Genomic DNA, 24,346 nt, shown 5'->3' with positions numbered 1-24,346 from the left:
TTCTTCCATTCACAGTTACGTTCTTTATTCTTTATCATTTATGACAGAAGTACCAAAAGTACAGCTTTCCAGATTTCCTGAAAGAAAATGCGTTAAAATAAGAGCAATTAACATACTTTATTTTCACTTTAAAAGTTCAGGATAGCTTTGTATTTCCTCTTAGGTTAATTAAGTAGGCCCAGGTACTTTGATCAGCCCTTGCCGCTAGGGGAACGTTAAGGACGAAAGCTTACTTGTAAACTGTCATCTTGATATATTTTTGCTAATTTGATTATTCATTTATGAAATACTGATAAGAAAAAAGCTTCCTTAGCATTCTAAATCAAGAGCATTTCAGTCATCAAATTTTTAGGCCTTCATGATAAATAGAATGAAGATCAGAGAGAACATTTTCTATCTGCAATGAAGTGCTCTCTGCAGTTAACAGCTGCCACCTGCACATCTGTTCAGAAGTGCTTCTCCTGGTCTCTTACTGCAACCTACCCTCAGTAAAAATCTCTTTACAGATTTTTTTGAAAATATTAACTCATTTATTAAGGAGATTATTCATATTTTATTTGTCTGTGTATCCTAGCTTTTGTTTATCCTTCCCTTCAGCACTGCATTCCCGAGAGATCTGAAATAATAAAAAAGCCATACCTCTTTTCTTGAGTGACTCCTGGATATACATGTGCATGAATTCAATGCCAAACATTTCCTGTTGCTCCTCCTCTTCTGTATTCTCACATGGAGGGAGCGTTACCTCTAACTCCAGTGGGTTGTCTCTGAAGTTGACAAATCTGACAGTTCATCAGAAAAGGTTACTCTTGCAACAGGTTTTGTCCAGAGAGAACAACTCTTTTGAAACAATTAAGATTCTTCAAACAGTTTTTTGAGCAAAATAAAATGTCTTTTCTTATACTAAACTCACCATTGTATTAGTAGTATTAAGTAAACTCAGCCAAGACAACACCTTTTAATAACCGTAGCTGATTGTGGTGGGAGAAAATCCTGCAGTACTTGTCATTTTGTCTTCGGGTTTGCCTGACCCCATTGTCAACCTTACTGAACTTCCAAAACCAGATGAGTGGATGAGAACAAGAGTGCAAATGCCTGCATCCTTCCAACTTTGCAAGGCAATAGCCAGCCCTGTCTCCCTCTGGTTTTGGTCCATCCCTGAGCCTTGTTCCAAAACATCTGAAAACACAATTGTCTTAACTGGGCTAGATGTGATTTATTTAGACTAACGTTCTTTCTTGAAAATGGCCAGCATCTAGTAATTCAAATAAAAATGCAAATAATAGGAAAGTTTCTGTCAGAGTATACAAAATAATATTTCAAGTTCTACCAATTAAAAATGTACATTTAATTATTTTTTTTATTTTTCAAATAAAATATAGGAGAGTTTCATCCATATCCTTATACCCAATCCTTTTTGTTTAATCCTGAATTCTTGACTTCTCAGTGCTGAAGTTCAACTTCTTGTCGTTTTTATGTTTGTCACATATTTTTCCTCCTAGGTCTTGGCTTTAGAGAGTGATATAAAAGGTCAATTAGAAGTGGGCGTTTGGACCTTTCAGAAATGAGAACATATATATCAGTCTCCTTTTTCATTTGGGACTGTAACTATCATAGCTTACTTACTCAGATCAGTTGTGCTACACAACCCTTCTTGACCAGATGCTCACCTGTTGTGAATTTGTGTAATTATGCTGACTTACAGGGTATTGCGTCCATCTGTACAACTGTGGACATGCCTTAGTATCACTTCATGATGTACAACTCAAGGCAGACTTTAAAACTTAGCTTCTAATATTTTTATTTGTATTTCTGTTGCTTTTTCTTACCTCAGATTTGTCATGTCCTTCATACAGGCTGGAATATCCTTAAGTTTGTTGTTGCTAAGAACAAGAGTACTGAGATTTTTCATATTGCTAATAGTTTCTGGCAAAGAGTTTATTTCATTCCTTTGGAGCCATAAAGTGTGGAGATTTCCCATTCTGTAAAACAGGTATTTGTGCAAGCAATCAAGATTCAGAAAATTAATCTTACCATCATTAATAAAAAGTAATTGGTTCCTTTTTACAGCCACATAAAGGACTCTCATACAGATAGACCAATTCTCAAAGGAAACCCCACATCCAAGATAATCACCTAACCTCTGGTCCAAAATGTCATTGGCAAGAATTCAACTTGGTACTGAATTTATTGTTTGTTATATGGATTATTCCAGCTCATCCAAAATATCACAGTAGGACTGATAAATCTTAAGTTTGCAGTGATATTAACATTAATATAATCCTTTGAGGTCGGATTTAATAATTAGAATTTCAATCCAGTTGAACTGAGACCAAAATGTGAGCTTTATTTACCTGTCAATTGCCTCAGGAAGCTCCTGGAGTTTATTTCCCCCCATATCTAACCACTGTAGACTTGGCATGTTGAGAAGAGCTGAAGGGATGGTAGTAAACTGATTCATGCACAAATCTATATGTGAAAGCTTCTTTAAATCACTGAGCTGAAAAGAAAGGAAGATTTAATGTAAATTTGTATAGCTGTTGCATTACAGCAGTGCTGTAATAATGTGGACTGAAAAAAAAAGAACAATTTAGAAACATTACAACACATTCTGGAGTTGGAAAACACAGAATGGTTTCTGAGTTCCGTTAGCTGATAGTAGCTAACAACTACAGTTCTGGAAGGTAGGTAGGTTTGAAACTGATCAGGCAGAAGAATTTTATCTCCCACCTGGCAGTGAGTGCCCTAAATGCTGAGAAGCTGAATGCCGTGACTACAACACAGGTATACCCTAAGCCCTGAGAAGAAAAGGAATTTTAGAAACACCACTGTCCTTAGTATTTCATACTCCATGCAATACACCATTTTTCATTAGTCAAATATTTAAATTTTTATGAATCAAATTGCATGGACTGTAGTTTAGAGGGAACCTAGACACCTGCAACGTTTTGAAGTCTACTGCTACGGCAAGACATTCTAAAAGCTAAACATAGCCTTATTTCAGTACGCAACACCTAAGTCCTTTGGTGAATCCTGCCTTCAGGCGCTTTTACAGTGTTCAAGTGATGTAAAGATGTTAATTGCAAATCTGGGCCAACTGTCTGAACACTGAACACCACTCAAGTTCACATACCCAGAGTTTCGTGGTGTTCATATTACTGTAGTCTCAATAGGACAGAACCACGTATTTTCTATGAGCTGTTAATTTAAAAGCTATCACTCTACATTATACCATATAACCTGTATCCATGTAGATTTTGTAAATCCTGGATTCTGATTACTAGTGTATATTTTCATTTGAAGATGTGTTGTTAGGTATTACTGGTTGAATTCACTCAATTTTGCAAGGCAATGATTGCTGTCAACTATTGCCACTACTGGGTTTTTAAATAAATTGAAGCAAGTACAAATGGTTACATAATTGTCATCTCTATCTAAGAGACTTAACAGAGATGCAGGTGTCTCTCACAGTTAGGTCAGTCTAAATTAAAGCTCAGTAGTAGGTGAGCAATTGTTTTTATTCTCTCTTAATTGCTTTCAGTGTCTCAGAACAACATTCATTCAACTTGTGCAGGCAGTTGTATAAATCACGCAAACCCTTTTGACAGCAGCTCTGGTAAAGGTGCTTACAGTTGTGTCCTGGCACATGTTATGAATTTGTGTTCTCAACCATAAAGGGGAAATTCTCTGTGCTAAGGCATCACATCCTCAGTGCGGTAAATCAGTGAAGGCCTTCAGCCTAAACAAATTAACGTCAAATGTTATCACTGTCCTGTATGCACTAAGTCATTTATCTGGACAAAATAAAGATTGGCTCCTTCAACCACTCAGGTATATGTATGTCCTCATATGGCTTCAGTTTGATTAGTCAAATACTGTTCACATACTTGTTTCTGTGGAGTAGTTTTCAGATTTGCTTTGATACTCTGATTTCACATGGGAGCACAACATTTAATGATAATTATTTTCAAAATATAAATAAATAAATTCAAAATATACATTAAATAAAACTAAGCAAAACAGTCTGTCAAAACCTGAGGAGGAAGATCACAGATACTCCTGTTGACAGCCAATTCCAGTCTTTCCAGACTGACACAGTTACTTATTTCCTTAGGAACAGACTTTATTCTATTGTAACTGAGAAGCAGCTCTTGGAGGCTAGTCAGCTGGCCTGCAGAGAACACAAATGAGAAATCACAAACGTTCACGTTCATTCTATTTGAAATACAGTATTACTTGTTTTGTGTTATCCTTATACTGTTATACAAGTGCTCAGTGTTCTCACTTAAAAAAAAAAAAAATCACTGAAATTCAAACAGTAGGATTTCAGGACTCTCTAGTACAGAACTGCTAAGAAAAAACCCCCCAAAAATATCAAAAAAGCCCTTGGGAACATAGGCTACTCGTGTTGTGGACTCAGAACACGAAGCCTGTTTTTTCAGTACCACATTTCTAGCTGTGTTCTGATGTCTAGTACCTGCTGCACCTACAAACTTTTCTCTCATGCTGAGCTTTCATAAAGATATGTCTCCTCCATCTGCCCATATTTTTTTATTTATAGGGAATGCATGGTTTTAAGATCTCTATCACACTGTCACATTTAAATTGTCTGTTTTCTAACTACTCAATAGGATTGTTAGACAGGCAAAGTGCCCCCAAATGGCATGTTTGTGTAAGATTAATTTTCTTAGGAAAGCAGCTTAAAATAAAAGAAAGCACCGCTCACCAATTTCTTTAGGTATACTTTCAATTGAGTTCCGGGATAGATCTAGAACAACAAGACTCTGAAATCTTCCAATGAACTGAGGAATTTTCTGCAAACTAGTTCTATGAAGCTGCCATTCCTGGAGATGGACTAGTTTCAATAAGCACGAAGGTAGTGTCTAAGACAAGAAACAGGAACCAGAAGAAATCCCACTTAGTATACAAGAATACAGACTTACATAGAAGTTTTATTTGAAACAGTAACAGTTTTTTCCTTCTCAAGCTACACCATAACATCCTGAAATGAACACCACCAATATGGGTCATTCTGACCACAGATTTAACCTGCCCAGTTTTTGCTCCCAGGATTTAGATATCTGCACTACCGTCATTGCTTGAAAAACGTCAGGCTTGCTTATTTCTTTTCTTTGAAGAAAGCAAATATAACTGAAAACTGCTCTAAATAGCCTTTTTTCATTTAAATGGTGATCTAAATTCTATTATTCTGTTAAGAAAAACAGTGAGCAGCTGAGAGTAAAAGTGCTGAGGAATAGAAAAGCCACAATGTCTGTATGCTCTGAGTTCTGAACAAGGAACACTGCCCTGTGGACACCAGAGTATTGCTGAGTGTGGCTGTCACTCTCTCACTGCCCTCAACATGGTCTAATTCTCATCACCTCACACTAACTGCCATCTGCATTTCTGTGTGGCTCAGAACAGACGCTGGCTTCCACTCTGTCATTGATTCTACAGTTAGCTGCTTCCCTCCATACATCAGAAACAAGAATAATAGCATTCTGGGAATCTACTGATTCGCTTTTACTCTTAGAAACAACCGTAAGAAATACTTTCCTGCACCTAAACATAGAGGGTTTTCACCTTGACACATTTCAGTAGTTCAGGCGTGTTAACGTTAAATGATGATTTATTTAATTAAACTCATAATTTGCACTGTAATAATTTCTAACACAAAAAAGCTTTTGGTGCTCTATTTTTGCAGAGTAATGCTTAATACTGAGGACTAAAAAAGTCAGCTTGCTTTTACACTTTCACAACAGTGTGTCTTAATTGTTAGCAAAGCACACAGTAAGCACTTCATAGATTAAAAATAGTGCAACTGTGAGTATGAAGTTGTAAATAGTAGTTTTCTAATGCATCAGTCATTCAATCCAAGCAGCATTCATTCCTATCAACACTACCTTCCATTCTTCTTCCTCTATCCTTAAAATTGCTCTTCCATCTTCATTAATAACTTTTTCTTTGAGCTTTGCTAAAGCAGCTCTCTCCTCCCAGACAAGTAGTAGCCTACAAGGGAAAGAAGGATCTGTCAGTGGTGCAACAATGAATACAGGCAATAATTACTATCCGTTCTACTTTTCTGGAACAGAGACAGTAGTAGCCTTTTTGGATGCCAAACAACTTTTATTATATCTAGATGCTAAATATGCTATCGATTTCAGGGAAGAAAAGAAGATAAAGTAATGTTTGGCTCTGGTAATTTATAGGAATTTTATTTTACAGTTCTTCAAATTTACAGTCAGAAGGAAGACATAACTTCATTCACTTTCATTGTACTGCAGCAGGGCAACAGAGTAAAAAGTCACAGGGAACTAAGTTCCAAAGCCATTAATTTTTAAGCAGTTCCCTAAAAAGAAAGCCTTCAGTTCCACCAAATGGAAGGGCAATCAAACAGGGTAAATCAGCTAGGGATTCTTTTCACTTGCTTTCCAAAGGGGACTTAAGAATTACCAAAATGAGGCAAATTCTCTTTTTCTCCTTGTATTTTCCATTAGTAACTTTTGAATTTCTTACTCCATTTCAAACATATCTGACAAATTAGGAAGAGTTCCAAGACCAGAATGCTAAATTCCTTCACATTTCATGAAACTGCTGGGCAGACGGCAGACCAAGTGACCCTGTTAATGCCTCTATTGAGAAGAAGGCATAACAAATCAAAACCTCCACTGGTGAAAATATCCACACAGGAGAGGATTTTAATACTTGAATTTAGAGGATTTAGTGCATATGCTAATGTTTTTATCACAGAACACAATTCTTGGTTTGACCTGACCATATTATTAGATTCTAACCAGTGGGAATTCTGCTGGAGTAATGACTAAACAGACTCTGGATGAGTCTGAAAAGACTGATTACGGTCTTCTGAAATGTAACATACGGTCTAGCTTTTCACATACTTAAAAAGATTTATAATTTACCTACCTTCCTGCAGACCTCTGTCTGAATTCCTTTTCTTTCTGTAATTCTTCATTTATCTTGTGTATTCTCACTTCCCAAAGTGTCTTCACAGCAGTGAATGTTCCAATGCAAACTGCAGTTTCAGTCATGATCCTTACATGTTCAGATTCAGTCACAGGAATCTGATTGTGAATTTCAGGCTCAACACATCAGCACATGTATCAGCTACCAGATGGGGACAGTGACATGAAAACTAAAATACTGCAATAGCCACTTGATAATATTATTAAATTTAGTTAATGTATAGAACTGAATTTTACCAACTGCTTTCTCTTTATAGAAATAAGTAATCGCACCTAGTTAATTTTTTTTATAATAAGAAATGGTATTCTTGCAATCTCTCTGCATTCTTAGTCAGTGAACAACTGCTTCTCTCAGTTCCTTCCAATGGTAGGCTGAGTACTGCCCATGATTACTAAATGCAGATACAAGCATTCATTCCTTTCCCAGGAAGAAATGAAGCTGTTACGTGCGATTTAGGACAGTTAAATCCTGGTTACTGCATCCTGGCAGCTAGCTGGTATAAATACTTATAAGTAAAGGAGTTTTGCACTTTAGAGAAACTGAACTGTTGCTGGAAATAAATTTGTATACTTTATTTGCATTCATTTTCTCCATAGTTTAACTCATTATAATATATTTTATAGTTAGTAATGCATTACCTTTAAGAAAAGGCTTTTAAAATTCTTCAGATCTCTCCGAATCTTCTTGTAGCCCTGAGTGCCAGGTTCCACATTTATTAAAAAAAAAAAAAAAAAAATAGCCTGAAGTTTTGAAGTCATCCATTCCTTAGTGAGATAATTAATACATATTTTCCTGAAGAGCAGCAAACCAGGATACTCAGCTATGCTAATCAGAGCATCCCTCTAAAAAGCATTCTTATTGCTGTTACTGTAGCCATTTGGGGAAGGGTATTTTTGGAAATAAGCTGGAGCCAAGATATTGATATTCAGATAAGCTTGGAGGGCTAAACTGCATGCCAACAGTAGCGTACCCATGACACTGATAACCAGAATGGTCCCTTTAAACTTTTTACTAATACTTGCAGGGAAAGTAAGAAAAACCTCTTACACGTCCATTCGAACTAAATAAGTGAGGGTAACTTTCTTCCAAACAAGAAGGTAGATAACAACAAAAGTGGAACTTCAGGTCTTTTATACATATATTTCCCTATAATAACTGCTGCAGGCCTGTCTTTTAGAGCAATCTTTTCAATCACATTTATTCCATTATAATTTTGTATGGCATGGATAAGCCAGAATTGCTTAGTGAACATTTTTGTGTTCAAACTGTCAATCAATCTGTTTTGTTTACCATGTTTTTTGCTAAGATAGTTATTTGTAAAGCCTGACTATACTGAAATCACTTTATTAAAAATTTATAGCCAAATAATAACAGGTGTAAGTTGTCAGGAACGCTTCCTGTTCTAAAGACAGCATAAAAATCAAATTATAATGCTTGAATAAAGAAGAATCTCATCCAATACATTAATATTAAAGATTCTTAACTGTTTGTTTGTTAAGAAAAAATGGCAGGATTTGACAGGTGACGCAAATGGCAGCGACAGTGTGGCACAAAGCAGTCTGGCATTTAGGTTCATAAAGAGCCACTGAATTTTTTCTTGTAAACAGAGGATAGTATCCTCTTTCCATCCCCCACATAAATGATCAAATTTACTAGTTTGAAGGATTAACCTTTCTTTCCTCATACTAGCTACCTTTCCCATTCCTCATCCCGATATGCAACAGTAATAACCAAGACACTATTATGAGGGGTTTTCTGCTCTGTTTAGTAGTTAGGATTTAAATTGCCTTATTTTTCAGGATTAAACTTCTATTGAGATTAAGTGATTCACCTGATCTCTTGTTTCTTGTTGTATAGAGACATTGTTTGAACTATAAGCCTTTTTAAGCTTATAGTTCTTCTTATATAAATTTTGCAGAAAAGACATTTGTTAATACTTGCATTCCTAAAACCAGTACTGGACTATACAGTTGAAACAAAAGTACTCAAAACAAAACATAGTAAAGCTTACACTGGGTAACTCTTGCTGTGGAAAGAACATTATTCAATAAATACTGCTTTAGAACCATGAAATATGAAAGAGGGCCTAAGTATATGACTTTGTTTTCAGGGAGATTTAATGCTATAACAACAGGACTACCACCAAATTCTTATTATTTGTCAGGAAAATAAAAACTAACAGTCGTGCCATCGTGGCCAACAATTCAGAAGTGAATTTCCAAGTGTGGCTGTAAAACAACTGCGAATTTACTCCCAAGTAATCAGATGTCCCAACAACCTCATCTCCAAGCATCTGAAAGAGTTTAACAGCTTACCTCAATTACTCGGTGTTTTCAAGGATTTCCTGCGACTCACCGCTTTCTGGGCAAGAGCAGAGATAAATTATGAATCTTGTCTGTACTACCAAAACCATTTAGAACTCTCACTCAGACTCTAATGCAATGTCAGTCTAGTTCTAATTTTAACCTATAGCTGAGAATAGAAGGTATCACATGAGGCACTTCTGCAAAAACCCCAAGCATTTACCGCTCTCAGTGTCTTCCCAGTCTGCTGAACATGACTGGACGCCCATTAACAAAAGTTACAAATTGTGACCAAAAAGAACAAAGGAGTACCTGTGCTCCACAATGAAAAATAATCTAGTTTTGAATTCAAAATGACAATTACTTGCTTTATTCTAGTAACGCTTCTCTGCAAGATAATTAAGATTCAAAGTGCTATTAAACAGCAACATGGACTAATTAGATTAGAAAAAAGTATTACATCACTAAGTATTTTACTCGTTACTTTTGCCCATGCTGAAGAATTCTCTTGTTGAAGGATTTTAGTGCAAATTATCAAAGTCCAGACAGAAAAGTAATTTTAATTAGGATGTGCAGAGGGGTAATTACTCACCCCTTTTCATGTTTCCAATCATGAAAGATTTTAAACATTCTATTTCTTCAAAGAGCCCTTGGGGAAGATAAAAGGTGAACAACTCTGTCAGAATCTTTTTCTTCAACCAAATGGAAAGAGAGAGCAATAATCACAGGTCACTATTTGAAGCAGAAGCCATAAAACTGGGTAATTCTGACCAATTCTTACACTGGAGTATAAAATGTGAAGATGGAATTTTTAAAATGTCATTAATTTGGTTATAACCCTCTTTCAGTACAAATAATTTTTCCTTATTATTAGTGTTAGATTCTAGCAATAGCACATAGAACTTCACACCCAAAAAACCTCCTCTCCAGTCCATGACCAACTAAATACCTGAACACCAATACCTATTTAAAAAGACACCAACTGTTTTAGCTTTCAATTGTCCAAGTTGGTTTTTTTCGAAGTTACGCAAAAGCAAAACCGATCCAACAGGATCTTTGGTATAGCTATTTCTTCTTTCAGTTTTGGTATAGATTCAATCCCCACAATGCTTTTTAATCGATGCTTTTTCTTGATCTAAAAACGTCATAACTAAAAACCTAACTACTTAATTTTGTCCTCCTTAAATGAGACAGATAAGTAGAGCTTGGAAAAAAACCACAACAACCTTCCCTTTTATTGGGAGTTTTGAAAGACAAATCTCAGGCTCCTTGCGTGAGCAAAATTATTCCTTCCCAAATATTTCAAAATCACTTTATTGTTTTCCATCATACACTTATACTCCCTCATTTTTTTTTCTCCATTGTCATCACATTAAAAAATACACTATTCAGACTAATCCCTTACCATAACAATATACATGTAGGAAAGTAGCCATTAGGCTGTATTCTTTCGGTAGTCTTGGGTGCAGCACATTCTTCAAGATAAAAAGAAAGAGAAGTTTGAGTCACCTGTACAGGATAATAGTCACCGCATGAGTCACAAATAAAAACAATATTACTACAGTGCTTTCGGGCTTTAATTTTTTTTATTAGGAATATATAAATCTGATAAAAATGAAATGTGATAAGCATGATATATTAGTCAAACGCTGCAAGAAATGACCTATATATAAAAGACCCTTATACCACAATAGAAATATAAATAGCACCTTACACATATGCTCCCATGCTCCCTCCCCTGCATTACCAGCTTTCCTCTCGCTCAGTCTCAGCATCAACGATAGCAGAGATTCTGGTAGCTTGTGTCTTGCATCTTCACAGCTAAATGCAATAGACAACTTTGGTCTACAATTCTGGAGAATGCTCCTGTAGAGACAGTTTTTGATCTATCTAAAGAGAGGAGAAAATGTCCATTTTGTGCCTCACAATTTTTAAGGCCACGTAACTTTCTTTTCTTGTGTCTGTTTGCAGCTTATGTTTCTAGGAGGTATTTTTAATCCAACCATTTTCTCCATGTCTCCTGGTAAATAACCAGCATAATCCTCATCCACTATTTCCTCTACCTTAAAGTCACATAACTGTTGTCTGTTCTGAAGGCATTAACTTGAACCTATTCATTATGTGCCTTGTATCTGAGTTTAAAAAGTCCTTATCTCACACAGTATTATTGTTTTTAATGTTAATTCTTTGTTGTATCTGATTAGGCTGTCCAATTCTAGTATCTGAACATCAATAATATGATGCAAACTTTTAGAACATGTTCTGCTTACTGTCAGGCTTACCTAATGACAGAATAAAAAATTAGATCCTCCTTTTTTTTTTCTCCTTTTTTTTTGACAGATGCTTTCTATAAAAAACAAAAATAACTGGAAAGTATTTACTGCAACTACTTCCAGCCTATAAAAATACAGTATATTCTAGAGAGTATTAAGGCCCTGATTGTTATCAATAAATGTTATCAGTAAGCATTTGAATAAATGCAGACTCTTCATTTATGATATGATAAAGAATACCTGTGCAAGTAATTGCCAGTAAAATGTGGACTAGCAAAAGACTTGAGAAGTTTACTCAGTTAAACAACAAAAAGCTCTCTGGACATCTTACAGCAGAAGCATAAAAGTAATTTTATTTGTATATGATTTTTGCATAACTTCTTTCAGGAATTTGGACATTATTTGTTAAAATAAATTTACGTGTCCAACAAGGAAGAACTACGAGTATTTCCCTTCAAAACAGGTTAATCAGATTATAAATACCACAGATGTATGTAGATCAGTGTCATTCAGTCACACTAGCCTCACAATCGTAAGTATTATAAAGCGCAAAATAAAGACATTCCATCACCATATTCAGAAGTTGTGCCATGACCTATTAGGTTTGAGAGTCTGCTGTAGAAGAAATTACAGCACCAGTAATTAAAAGTAACAACTAATTGATAGACTGATATCAGCTGTTGAGAACCTTTAACCACATAAAAGTATATAATGTGAGTCGCAAAGAGCACATGCTAGCAGAGCCAGCTGTTATAATTACTCAGTACAATCCACAAAGTTTAAAGGCATATTTTAGCCATGGTTTCCTTTATTTAAGGTCTAGCAGCATCGAAGCAGGGTTCTCCACGTAAGATTTCCACAGGTTAGAAAACCGGGCCATTGTAGCTCCATCAATGATGCGGTGATCAGCTGACCAACTCACATTCATGATATGTGCCTTAAATACTTCACCTTTTCCATTAAACCGAGGAAGAATCTAAAAATCAGAGGAAGGAAAAATACAGAAATATTAAATACTTTCATTAAAGCTGCATTTTTTATTGTTACTTTGTTAATCTAAATTTAAATATTTTGCTAAATTAGATGGACAGCATTAGTGCCATTCAAAAAACAAAGACCTTTGCATTATTGTTAGATATGAATATATTGCAAACTTAGATAATAAACAGTCATATCCTGTTTCCACCACCATGGAAATACTGAAGTAGTGAAAAACCTTTCCTGACTCAAAGGTTTCTTCCTAAAACAGTTTATTGCACTGTTAGTTTCCTAACTAACGGTTTCCTTAAAGCATCCCCTAAACAAAAGGCTCATGGGAAGAACATACAGGAAGTATTTTAAATTAATAATAATTTCATTTCCAGCATTGATCTCAAATGTCTATATTGAAGAATTAAAGCCTGAGATTGAGAAAACACAAAACTGCCTTCACCATAGAGTTCTGTATAGATTCAGCTATCTGGCTCATAAAATTAAATGTCGTTATCAGAGTATGTTTTTAGTCTCAAGCTGTCCCCGTAATGATAGCAAAAAGGCTACTGGCATGTTGCAAAACTTGTAAAAATATATTTATGTTGTTTCTTAATAACTAGAAGGCTAAACATAGATGTGAGTGAAATACAACAGGATTCTATAAAACAAATCTGAACCTCTGGCACAAAAGACTTCTATTTAAACATACGGTGTCTCTGCACAGCCATCTAAAAACATCACAAAATTTTTCAATCACAAGCTATGCAGTTTCTGTAACATAGAGAAAATGCATATGTATGAAAAACAAAACAGTGGGACACTCCATGTTTCATTTTCATTACAGATTACCTTAGTTAGCTAAAGTTAAACACTCACATCACTGAGATAAAGTTAATACCTGAATCTTTCCAAGTGCTCCAATAGCTACTTCAGGAAGTAGTATCACTGGTTTGGCGTAAGTGCCACCAATCTATAAAAGAAAAAGCTGTGGGTATTAGTTAACAATTTTATTTTTTTTAAAGCAGACTGCCTCTTGCATTAATTGTTACAGGTTTTGTTCATTCCATAATAAACTTTATTAAGGTATTCAATTTCAAAAGCAGTTTTCAGATGTACGTTCTCATTTCTCCTGTACTTACTGTGCCAATATTTGAAAGGGTGAATGTTCCCCCAGTGAGGTCATTTGTTCCCAGTTGGCCTGCAGAGCCCAAGGACTGTAGGCGATTTAATTCAGAGGCAATCTCAAACACGCTACAAACTTGAACATTTTTCACATTTGGGACAATTAAACCTTGCTCTGTGTCCATAGCAACTCCAATGTTGTGCGAAGCCTGCAAGAAGTTTCATTAAACAGACATTAATATAAGTAGTCAACACAAAATGTATTTCACATACAAAAAAACTTGAATAATGTCTTCTTTATATATCTTTTTAACCTAGAAAGTGCTGTCTGTAGTAAGCAACTCCTCTATACAGCACTGAGGGGAGAAGGGGACATTTTTAAATATTAGCTTTCCACATCTGCAAAATGCAAATTGATTTCGGCAACTTTGCATCCAGGAAATGCAAAATCCTGGAATCAATTTTGCACTGAAAACATTTCACTTTAGGATGATCATATGGGTAACAAAAAATGACTAGCAGATTTTAAAGAGAACACTAAAATAAAAAAAAAAAAATAAAAAAAGAAGAAAAGAAATTGAGTTGACTTTCATTTCCTAAAAGGAATACATAAGGATTCATCTGAGAGACACTGATCAAACAACCCAAAAGCAGTTTGTACTGCAAGGAGCAGTACACGAACACATCACTTAAGAAAATAGACACTTGCTGCCCAGAAGCATCAATCCAGCACTCTGTATGAAAATTAAATTATTTTTATCAAAACTGAGTTTAAAATATTACTTTAATACATAAGGGTTGAGCATTGAAACAGTGGAAGCACCCTGCCATTATTAAAAAATTACTGTATTAGATTTTAAATGTTCTCATTTTGAATGCCTGGCCCATCTTCAGGTGAAAAATAGGAAATCATTTATTAATACGTATTTTTGAGGCAAGCCTGAATAACAAAGTGAGTATCATGAAACAAACTACTGAAATAAAATGAATAATAATTCAAATCCAATGTTGGAATCTGGACACACAAATTATTTTCCAGCACAACATCATAATTTTGGTTCTTACAATGAACCGAGACATTCTGAAAAGCTGTTGTTAGCTGATAAGTTTTCTGTTCACAACTTGATCTGTAGTTGACAAACCTTGTATGTGACATTTTGACAGCTTTCATCCAAAGAAGCATTAAGAATGGGATACTGCAATAATCCCAGAGAGGCTGCCTGTTAAATATAAAAGAAAGAAAAGGACAGATTTTTATATTTTATAACCGGAGAGCTGCATGGAAAGGAGGGAACAGTGGGAGACAATTTGGATTAACAACAATACGGATTTACTCAATACAATCAAATTTGGCTTAAACTCTGCTAAACTTGTCTGTTGATATTCCGCCATTATTAGGATAGCAGAAGAAAAAGACAACTTAAAAAAAAAAAAATACATATAGAAAGTGATAAACCCTTTCCCAAGTATAACTGAAGCTGAATCTGCACTTGTTATTTCTGTTGCACAATTCAAGTCAAACATCCCAAGACAAAAGTTACCAGATTCAGCAGCAATGTCATTCTCAGCAATCCAGACTACTATTTCAAGGAAGTAATATTAATTCCCCCTAAAAAGAGTGAGCAGAATGAGTGCTTACTTAGCACTCTAATTGAAATAGCATTACCCGAAGTTTCAGACTAAGCCATGCATTCAATGCATAGCTTAGGCAGTGCATCAGCCTTCACTGATGCCAACAGTTGGAACTGGAACCATGGCAACTAAATGGGTGCAAGTGCCTGGTCTTCTGAACAACAGAAGAGACGTACTCAATTCACCTAAGGGATATAATAGCAACAGCAATAACAATAATAATGATGCATTTCATGTGAGGTTGATTTTAATGGAGCTCATAAAAAATACTCAGTTTCCAAAATTTGTTCTGTGTAATTAAAACACCTAGTGATGCTTACCCACACAATGAATAATACTTTACCTGCTCTATCCTTCCCCATTAATATTTCAAAAACGTTCAATGATACTATATAACCCTAACTACAATTCCAACAGTAAATTGACAGCTGTTTCAATAAGCAAGAAAAGTTTGTGTGACTTGTTATTATTCAGGCGATAGAGAGGTGTTCCAAACTTATAACGATCATTGATCAGATTTTGGCAAAATCTGCTTAAGTACTGCACACAGTGCTCTGCTGCACATCTTACCTTTATGAAGAAAGGCATAAAGGAAAGCTTAACACCACGAATTTGTGCTAGAGGTTTCAGCTCTTCTCGCAACTGAACAAGCTGAGTCAAATCAACCTCATCACAATAACCAAAGTGGGGTATCTTCAGGGCTGCGCTCATAGTCTTTACCATGGCCTTCTGAAAACCTGAAAAATATTTACTGACTTCTTAAACCAACAAAATGAGCTTCTGGGAAGTTATGGTGAAATTTCAGTTATTTGTTTCCACTAAACAAATTACACAAATTAAAAAACAAAACAAAACCCAACCACAACAAAAGAAGGACAAAGTAAACCTCACTTTAGGATCCACAGTTGTTCAGCACGTGCAACTCAATTTCTACAATTGTAATATTTCAGATTATGCTGCTGCATACCTCTCTTATTTGAAATCATAACACAGTAACCTGCACTGCTCTTTCCAGCCTCCCCAGATAAACACTGCTGGAAAGACAAGCAAAAAGGTTTTATCTGCCTCTTCTTACGAAGCTTTTCTTACCTCATCATCTTTTGTTGCACTCCTCTCCAGAACAACTGTGAATGCTGCAGTACGCTATTATCAAGCACTGATACACCCTTAAAATCACTGCACTTTGCCACTATTTGTATAATGATTCACTGTGACAAATGCACTTTTCAGAACTCCTACCTGTTTCATCATACATTTGAAATAGCACAGATTAAAAACGAGCAAGTACAACTTGCCAACCAACTCCATCCAACCAAAGCATGAGCAATTATTTCATAAAATACTAATTTCATGCCACACCTTCTTACAAAGTATGTTTTCCTGTGGCTTACTTGCATGATAATAACATGAAACATTCCCATCAAAAGGAATCAACACTGAGTAACATTTACTGGTAGTCTACTGTGATTCTGTATTTCATGATTTACCTGTTACAGGTTCAGTTTTATCTTTCCCTGAAAACACAATGGGTCTGGAAACAGGTACCGGAATTTTGCGTGCTTTGTCCTTTGGAGCAACTGCCACATGCTCTGATTTTGGCAAAGGTGGGATAATTTCAGCCTTTGGTGATGGAGGTAAAATAGCTCCTGTTTGTTTGGCCAGGTAATTGAGGATGTCTTCTTTAAGGATTCTGTTATCTTTCCCCGTTCCAACAACTTCACTCAATTTAATCTGAAAAGTACATAACAAGCTACGACACTTGTGTTTTACAGCAATATAAAAATAACCTATACTATGTACTATGGTTAAAAGTTATTCCAGTTACTGATCATACAGTTTTCTTTCCCTTTCTATGATTTATTAGGTGCCCTACATTGTTCAAATCATCCAGAAGGCCCACTAGGTGTCTAACTGCATACTTTAAGGAGGAACTATGAATACTACTTAACTCTTCATTACCTCATAGGATCAATAGTTAATTTGAGGAAAGCTATTTGTCACTTAATTTTCTCTACTTATTGTTTTCTTTTTCTCCTAAAAACGCACCACAAGCTTTCAAAACCAACTAAATATTCATAGAGTCACAGGAAAAAAGAATTAGAAAAGTGCTTAAAAGATCACCTAGTACATCCTCGGCTCTAAAACAAATCTGAAAAACAAAACAACGTAGTTAAGCTGAAATTCCATTTTTCCCTCCTCCTTTCTCTGTCCCAGGAATCTATTCTGAAACTTTCAAAAAGGTTTTCTTAATCTCCAGCTTAAAGCATCCTAGCTGCATTTTAAGCCCAGTAATTATTTTCCTATCCACCATAATCACCAAAAAGCACAATTCTCTTCCTCTTTACAATGATTTTTACACATCTGAAATGTATTTTTAAAAAAATAATTTCTCACTGCACTTTCCTCTAGAAATATATATTCTCCTAGTCAGTCAAACTGCTATACACAAGCTGGATAAAAGGCAGCAGGACCTCATTCAGCAAACTTACATTGTTCTCCATGGCCAGACGACGAACTGCAGGAGTTGCTAACGTTTTGTGACCTTTTATCTCTTGGTGAGTGTGCTCTTCATGAGACATAGGAGGTGTTTCAACAACATCTTCTTCTGGGGCAACACCTGCAAACAAAAAGAAAAAAATTTAACTTTACTACATTAAAAGCATTTGTTAAATTCCAGCCTCAACTATTTGATGATTCTGTGACAGCTGAAGGTTTTAACATTTAGTTTGAGATACTGCGGATGGAAACAGCGTGCTAAAAGCTGCTGCTTAAGCTAAATTTTCAATATGCAACGTCTGGCTTTTGAGATTTTAAATCCTAATAAAATATCACAGTTTTTCCTACTTAATTTCCTTGATCTTATAAAGGGAAAAAACCAATCCAGTTTTAAGATTTTTCAAGAGGAAAAAGTAAACTCCTCTGTCAATGATGGTTTTATAACAACAAACGTAAAATATGGCACAGAAAAAAAAAAACGGCTTACAATACCTTTTGAAGCATCGATTTCAATGTCCACTAATGGTTTTCCAACATAAGCAATTTCATCTAAATTGTAATGGAGTTTTCTAATAACGCCATCATAACGACTAGTAATAGTAACAGAAGCTTTATCACTCTGCACTTCACAGATGCTATCGAACTGAGACACACTATCACCTTCTTTTATGTACCTAAGAGAAAAGACACAGGCTAGTACAAAACATATTAAGTGTAAAAATCTATGCTGTGTATTCTTTCGATAAGTTCAGTTATGTACATCCCCACATGAAAACGCATTCCAGGTAAGACAACAGATACTACATAATGGATACGTTTGCGACATACCCTTTGCCTGACTGCTGCAGAGCCCTTTGTTGTGTCAAATGACACAGTGATTTAGAATATCATCACACATATTTTTACTATTGCTTTAGTTAAGCAGGGTTTTCTTGACAGATTATAAACCATCTAAAAATGAGCCCAGCTTAGTCTGAACCAAGGCATTTCAACACTGCCTTCCTTCACTGTACGCTTTGATTTTGCTTAATCCATTCATCAAAACCTTTTTACAAGCAATTTAACTGTTCAAATATTTTACTGAAGTCAACAAAGAAGGGGTATAGGATAAAACTATGTGTCTAGCCATTTGTTTCTAAAGTTCAGCCTAAGTAAGTATAGTAAAAGACAGATGTCCTGCACTCTAAAAACATTAATCACTGAAGGAAAGCCTATATACAGGTGCAGTTAGAGCATCCCATTCCTTCCATCTGTTCCACTCCCAAGTATACCAGACTGCATATAAACAAAATATAAAGCTCAGTATATACAAGGTTTTAAAAGTACAGAAAATGAAACTTGAAAAATTTCACTACTAAGCCAGAAAACATACACATCAGATTAGTAACTGATAATACAACTGTCAAACTATGTGCTGATTTCTTAGCATATTTCTCAGAAAGCTGAGCTTACCATTCTTTTACAGTCACCTCCGTAATCCCTTCTCCAATGTCAGAAAGCTTAAACTGGACGATTTGGCCACATGAAACTTAAAACAGACAATAAGGAAATACAGCACGTTTAATATTAAATATAAGACAGACAGGAAAATCTGAATGCATCAAAAAAAGTCTACATACCAGTCATACACAAACTGCTAACGTAACACTCACAAAATAGCAAAATAAAATAAATTATTTTATTATGAAAAAGATTACCAGCAGATGTTCTGAATAATCGCTGTTGATGACTAAACTTGAGGGCGGATTTGTCACACACGCACACATATTTTGATTTTATAAAGCGAATGCTGCTGCACGATCTAACACGGTGAATGCAAACCTGGGGGAGAAAAGTCTCAAGTGTTAATATAATGGACTGAGGAATGTAGAGCTCATTTAACATTCCTGATGCAACAGTAATATTAAAATAGTTTAATTCTAGTTTATGTAAGATAAATTATTATGGAAACACAATTATACTGAATATATACTGAATGTACAATAACCATTAAATTAGCATAAGCTTTGTCAGGTCTTTAACTTCTTTCACTAACACAACACATGAAGAGATCAAAGCCATGATAACATAACTGATTAACAAAAATCATGACAAGATCTGTCAAGATATTCATACTTGCTATTGCTTCCCTAAGCAATTAGTTTAATCAGGACACACACACAGAAAGCATACTTAATATAAACTACATCAGCCATATTCTTATCCAGAATGAATGCTGGAAGGATCCCCTAGACTGCAGAAAAAATCAGCATATTTTACTTTGTCAGTTCTTACTCCAATAAAGGGTTGATCAGAAGTACTAATTGGAAAGGAAATTAACTGCAGAGGGCACAGACAGTTGCCCTTTTATTTCTGTTAATAAATAGGAGGCAATCATCTTCAAGTAAGTATCATGTCAACTTTAATGACAGTTTTTAAGAACTGGGTGTGAGATGGTTTTCTTTCATGGTTACAATTACATTTATGCAGAAATCAACTTAAAAGGGTCAATGGAATTCTCTGAAACTCTCTTCAGACAAAACCTTATGCTTTAAAGCATCATGTAATCGGTCATGATTTTGGTCAAAAGCAAAGCCAGTAGCATTTGCATTGACATAAACACACATTTTATCACTAATCTCAACAGAAGTTAGTTCAGACCCTTTCTTATTTAGTAGGATTTCTTAAATCTAATGTAATTCTGGTGTTATGTTGTTTTAACATTGCTTTAAAATTAATTAAAATAACAATTTATCTGTAGATATTATCTCTAATTAATTTAGAGATATGAAAAAAATTCAGGTGCTACAATGTACCTCAAGTAGCTCAAAACTGTAAAATTTAGAAATTATCTTCTTAGAGGAGCCAGAAAACACCACACCTGTATGGGAAAGTTAATTTTAACTTCTTTTTCCAAAAAGTCTTTCAGTAATTACAGAACATATGAAACTTCCTGATTGCCCTCCCCACCCCCCAAACTGTTCCAATTATTTGATTTTTATTACACTTTAGATTATTCAGAAAACTACAATTCTAATTGACAATGTACACATTTTCTACATTATGTAATCTAGCATTGCAAGTTACATTAATGTCACCTTTCTTTTAGGAACAAATATTTGCACAATAAAATCTATCATAAAGGACACAACAAAGTTACAGAGTTACTTTTCAGCTGCTTGATATTACGATTATATCTACAGATCTAGAATAATTCCTACAATGAGCAAACAGTAAATCCTTTTCATTAGTCCTCCAAACAATTTTCCCTATTAAAAAAATCAGGTAAAATGGTAATTTGAAGCTATGACAAATCTTATTTTAGGAACACATTTAAAATTCTCATTCAATTATAAAATTGATATATAATGTACAACTTCACAAGCCTATTGTCTCCTACTTTTAATTCTGCTTTTCTCTCACTTGAGCCCATGGTTACATTGTTTTGTCCAACAAGATAATTTTCTCCCAAGCTTACAACAAAACTCTTCTCTCTTTATATGATCCTACATGAAAAACATTAAATATTTGTGAAGATGAGCACAAGGAGCATATAAAATCTTCGAACTATTTCTAAACGTCAGGTTTTTTAAGGCTTTTTCCATGTATTTTCAACATTCGATAACCAATGCAGGTAGTGAATTAGTACGTCGCTGCCAAAACAACAGACTGGTTTTGTTACAGAAGAGTTTCAAAGCTGTTTCAAATTATATTTGTAGGAATAATTCAGAACTACTGCATTTTTTAAAAGTGGAATCTTTTTGGTTTGCAGTTTTGCACATGCTCTGCTAAAAAGTTGGTATGCTAGTATGTTAAAGCAATAATACAGTACCCAATTTCTTAATTGAAGTGTGCCTTTCTAACAAGCGAAAAAATTAAAATACATGAAATAAAGAGGCTGTGCTTATTAATTTCAGTATTTAATCACGATAATACTATTTTCTGCGTAATGCCAAAGAAGGAAATAACAAAGCCATATAAAAGACAAAATCAGTTCTAACAGCCATAGCATGCTCACCTACGTATCCTGATGTCTGGAAAAATACAGTAATAAAACCCCAACAAGCACAGCACTAGCAGTTATGTTTATGTCACCACTATTACACTATATGACAATTTAAGGGCAATAATGCCACAGTAAGGTAACACCTTTCCTGTGAAGTCTTCAAAGTGAGGAGTTAACCGTGGTGAGAAGAAACTGAGGGCCCACTCCAGTCTCCCTCACTCATACTGAGGACACATCAGCCACTGATACCCGTTGACTAAGACTTGTGGTTTGAACCAAGACACCGCGGGAGCTGTGTGCAATCTGGGGGTTCAGAACCACCTTACTCCAGTTCAGGTTTTTTTCCTTAAGAAGCAGCCAACTGTGCTTCACTAGATCACGACTGATCCTGAAAATCTACTGCTGGCCTCAGAACAAAATGTTTTTATGCAGTCTGCAGGCAACTGGATTACCTGATAAAGCAGCCCTGAATTTGAAAGGCAAATTGAATAGTTTGTGCTCAAAGGCAATGACTTCTTATTACAGTCCTCTACAGAATTATTTTGACTTGCTGTCACACTGAGTCATTTTAATGAACATTTTCTTACATTGGATTTGTTTTACGTACATATTCCGTATCTCCAAGTATACCGTTGCCTATATACCAAACCAATGTCCTCGGCAGCAAGTTTCAGTCAGATATTATTCCTCGCCTAAATAACCAGCACCATGTCCTAGCGTCTAGGTAACTATGACTTCCCTACTATGTAACAGAAAGACCCCCTGGCTCCCTTCTTTTCTTCTTCAGAAGAGAATGGGGTCTTTCAGCCCCCATGAACAACCACCATTGCTATGTCCTTTTTCCTCTTGCTAGCCAAAGTGTCTGCAAAAGCATTGAGAATATTAAAATAAAGTCTTTTCATATTGTAATAACTGTATTATTTCTTGGATCTTATCACTGTTTCACAGCAGATGGTCACAAGAAGAATTAGTATGTAGCAAAATTCACAATGTGTTGCAGGAAACACTATAAATAGCCAATTCTACAGATCAGCATGCACACAGATAAAAAGAGCACTTTCATCTTAGCAGAATCTCCCTCGAGTTAAGAGTTGGTTTAATTAGAAAGAAAACTAAGAAGTTGCTGCTGTTTTCAATAGTCTTAATAAGTAAAATTACTTATATGTAGCCTAAAACTAGGTAATTATAAAAGTATCACTGAAAATTCTTAACCACTGTACCTTCAAAGTGCAATATGAATTATCAGTTAGAGCAAAAATAATAATAGAAAGTAGAACTGATCCTTAATTTAGTTTTCATTTGGATTATCTTACAGTATTTCTTTTTCTGACATTCCACAAAGCAGCGGTGACATAACTGCAAACCAAGACTCTTCACTCAGCAGGGAGACCGTATATATTACAGGAAGGCAGAATAAAGCACAAGGTCTTTGTGATGGTATATGTTTATGAAACTGTGTCCTAAAAGGCACCCAAGTAAATTCACTTCTTGACATACGGTGAAGCATCTCAACTACTTAATTTACAAGCACCGAGGCTCCTGGGATTCAAAGAAACGCGTTTTCGCTCTGTGTGTTACTACACCGTCCCTACGCGGGTGCGGTGCGTGAAGGGGGGCGAGGAGCGGGGATGGCTGCAGGCGAAGCAGGGACTCGGGGGGCTCAGAAATAACGGGAGGGAAGAGCTCAGGGGCTTATCACGCCTCTTCACAGGCAAGGTGGGCAACGGGGACGGCGTTCGGCGGGGGAAGCCCGTTCCGGGGGTCTCTGGGGAGCTGGGGCACCGGCCCGCGGGGAGCCGCGGGGTGCGCGGGCCCGGGCACCGCCACCTGTGCCGCCACGGCGGGCAGCGGGCGGGGACGCGGCTGAGGCGGCCGGGCGGGCTGAGGGGAGGCGGCCGGTCCGTGAGGCTCTGCCGCCCGGTCCTCCCTCGCTCCCAGCTGGAAGGAGGCGACAGGCCTGACGAGACGCTGCCGCCGAGGCGGAGAGGGCGCGCGTTGCCTCCCCCCCTCACCGGGAGCGCCACCACCCGCAGGGTGCCCCGCTCCCCTTACCAGGCGGCCCGCGGCTCGGCTGCTGCTCCTCAGAGCGGTCACGGCCGCCATCTTACTCCAGGAAGAGGCGGCCCCCACGCCCCGCACACCTCCCACCGACCAGCCAACCGGAGGGCGGCCACGCCGACCGCGGCCAACCGGGCGGGCACGGGCTGGGGAGGGCGGCGGCGGGGGGCAGCGGCGGGGGCAGCTCCCGGTGCCTTGCAGCCGCCGCGCGCCCGCGGGAAGTAACGGGAAGGCGCCACCGGTCCCGCTGGCGGCGGCAGAGGGGCTGCGGCTTCCCTCGGCCCAGGCGGCGCGAAGGGCCCGGCCTCGCCGGTACACCTGTAATAAAAGTCCCGCCTGTGGCTGCCGGACCGACGCGTACGTCTCTCCGCGCTTCCTTCAGCGACCTGGCTTCTGGGGGAAAGTACCCGCTTGTAACTGTGACGGCAGGAGCCCGGCCGCTCTCCCCCGGCCGCCGGCGGCGCACAGCTGTGCCGTGGCGCTGCCGTCCCCGGTGCCGCTTTGTCACGGCCCGTGCGGTGCCG

At 36.9% G+C, this 24,346-nt stretch overlaps 2 protein-coding genes across 5 annotated transcripts; both read right to left on the bottom strand.

The window, feature by feature from the left end:
* Positions 1–3: 3 nt before the first annotated feature.
* Positions 4–11,341, bottom strand: LRRC39 (leucine rich repeat containing 39). Of its 3 annotated transcripts, XM_040611102.1 has the most exons (13): positions 11,032–11,341; positions 10,690–10,759; positions 9,877–9,933; positions 9,297–9,342; positions 7,620–7,673; positions 6,922–7,122; positions 5,901–6,006; positions 4,724–4,880; positions 4,032–4,168; positions 2,352–2,497; positions 1,827–1,979; positions 640–779; positions 4–77 (listed from the first exon to the last, which is right to left on the bottom strand). In XM_040611102.1, the coding sequence occupies exons 6-13, from the start codon at positions 7,044–7,046 to the stop codon at positions 25–27; spliced, it is 1,017 nt and encodes a 338-aa protein (XP_040467036.1). In that variant the 5' UTR covers positions 7,047–7,122; positions 7,620–7,673; positions 9,297–9,342; positions 9,877–9,933; positions 10,690–10,759; positions 11,032–11,341; the 3' UTR covers positions 4–24. The 3 variants fall into 3 exon arrangements, with proteins under 3 accessions (XP_040467036.1, XP_040467033.1, XP_040467034.1); XM_040611099.1 differs by having other exon boundaries at positions 4–779; XM_040611100.1 differs by lacking the exons at positions 7,620–7,673; positions 9,297–9,342; positions 9,877–9,933; positions 10,690–10,759; positions 11,032–11,341 and having other exon boundaries at positions 4–779; positions 6,922–7,610.
* Positions 11,342–11,884: 543 nt separating this feature from the next.
* DBT (dihydrolipoamide branched chain transacylase E2) lies at positions 11,885–23,939 on the bottom strand. 2 transcript variants are annotated; one of them, XM_040611091.1, is made up of 12 exons: positions 23,817–23,867; positions 20,575–20,639; positions 19,477–19,600; positions 19,232–19,307; positions 18,272–18,453; positions 17,773–17,900; positions 16,771–17,014; positions 15,854–16,020; positions 14,794–14,871; positions 13,669–13,860; positions 13,428–13,499; positions 11,885–12,533 (listed from the first exon to the last, which is right to left on the bottom strand). In XM_040611091.1, exons 6-12 carry the CDS (start codon positions 17,860–17,862, stop codon positions 12,366–12,368), a joined length of 1,011 nt encoding a protein of 336 aa, XP_040467025.1. In that variant the 5' UTR covers positions 17,863–17,900; positions 18,272–18,453; positions 19,232–19,307; positions 19,477–19,600; positions 20,575–20,639; positions 23,817–23,867; the 3' UTR covers positions 11,885–12,365. The 2 variants fall into 2 exon arrangements, with proteins under 2 accessions (XP_040467025.1, XP_040467024.1); XM_040611090.1 differs by lacking the exon at positions 20,575–20,639 and having other exon boundaries at positions 23,817–23,939.
* Positions 23,940–24,346: the final 407 nt, after the last annotated feature.

This window comes from Falco naumanni, chromosome 11, assembly GCF_017639655.2.
Source record: "Falco naumanni isolate bFalNau1 chromosome 11, bFalNau1.pat, whole genome shotgun sequence".
Classification (NCBI taxonomy): domain Eukaryota; kingdom Metazoa; phylum Chordata; class Aves; order Falconiformes; family Falconidae; genus Falco; species Falco naumanni.
Note: the sequence above shows the minus strand (reverse complement) of the source record. Positions and strands in the feature narration are given on the sequence as shown.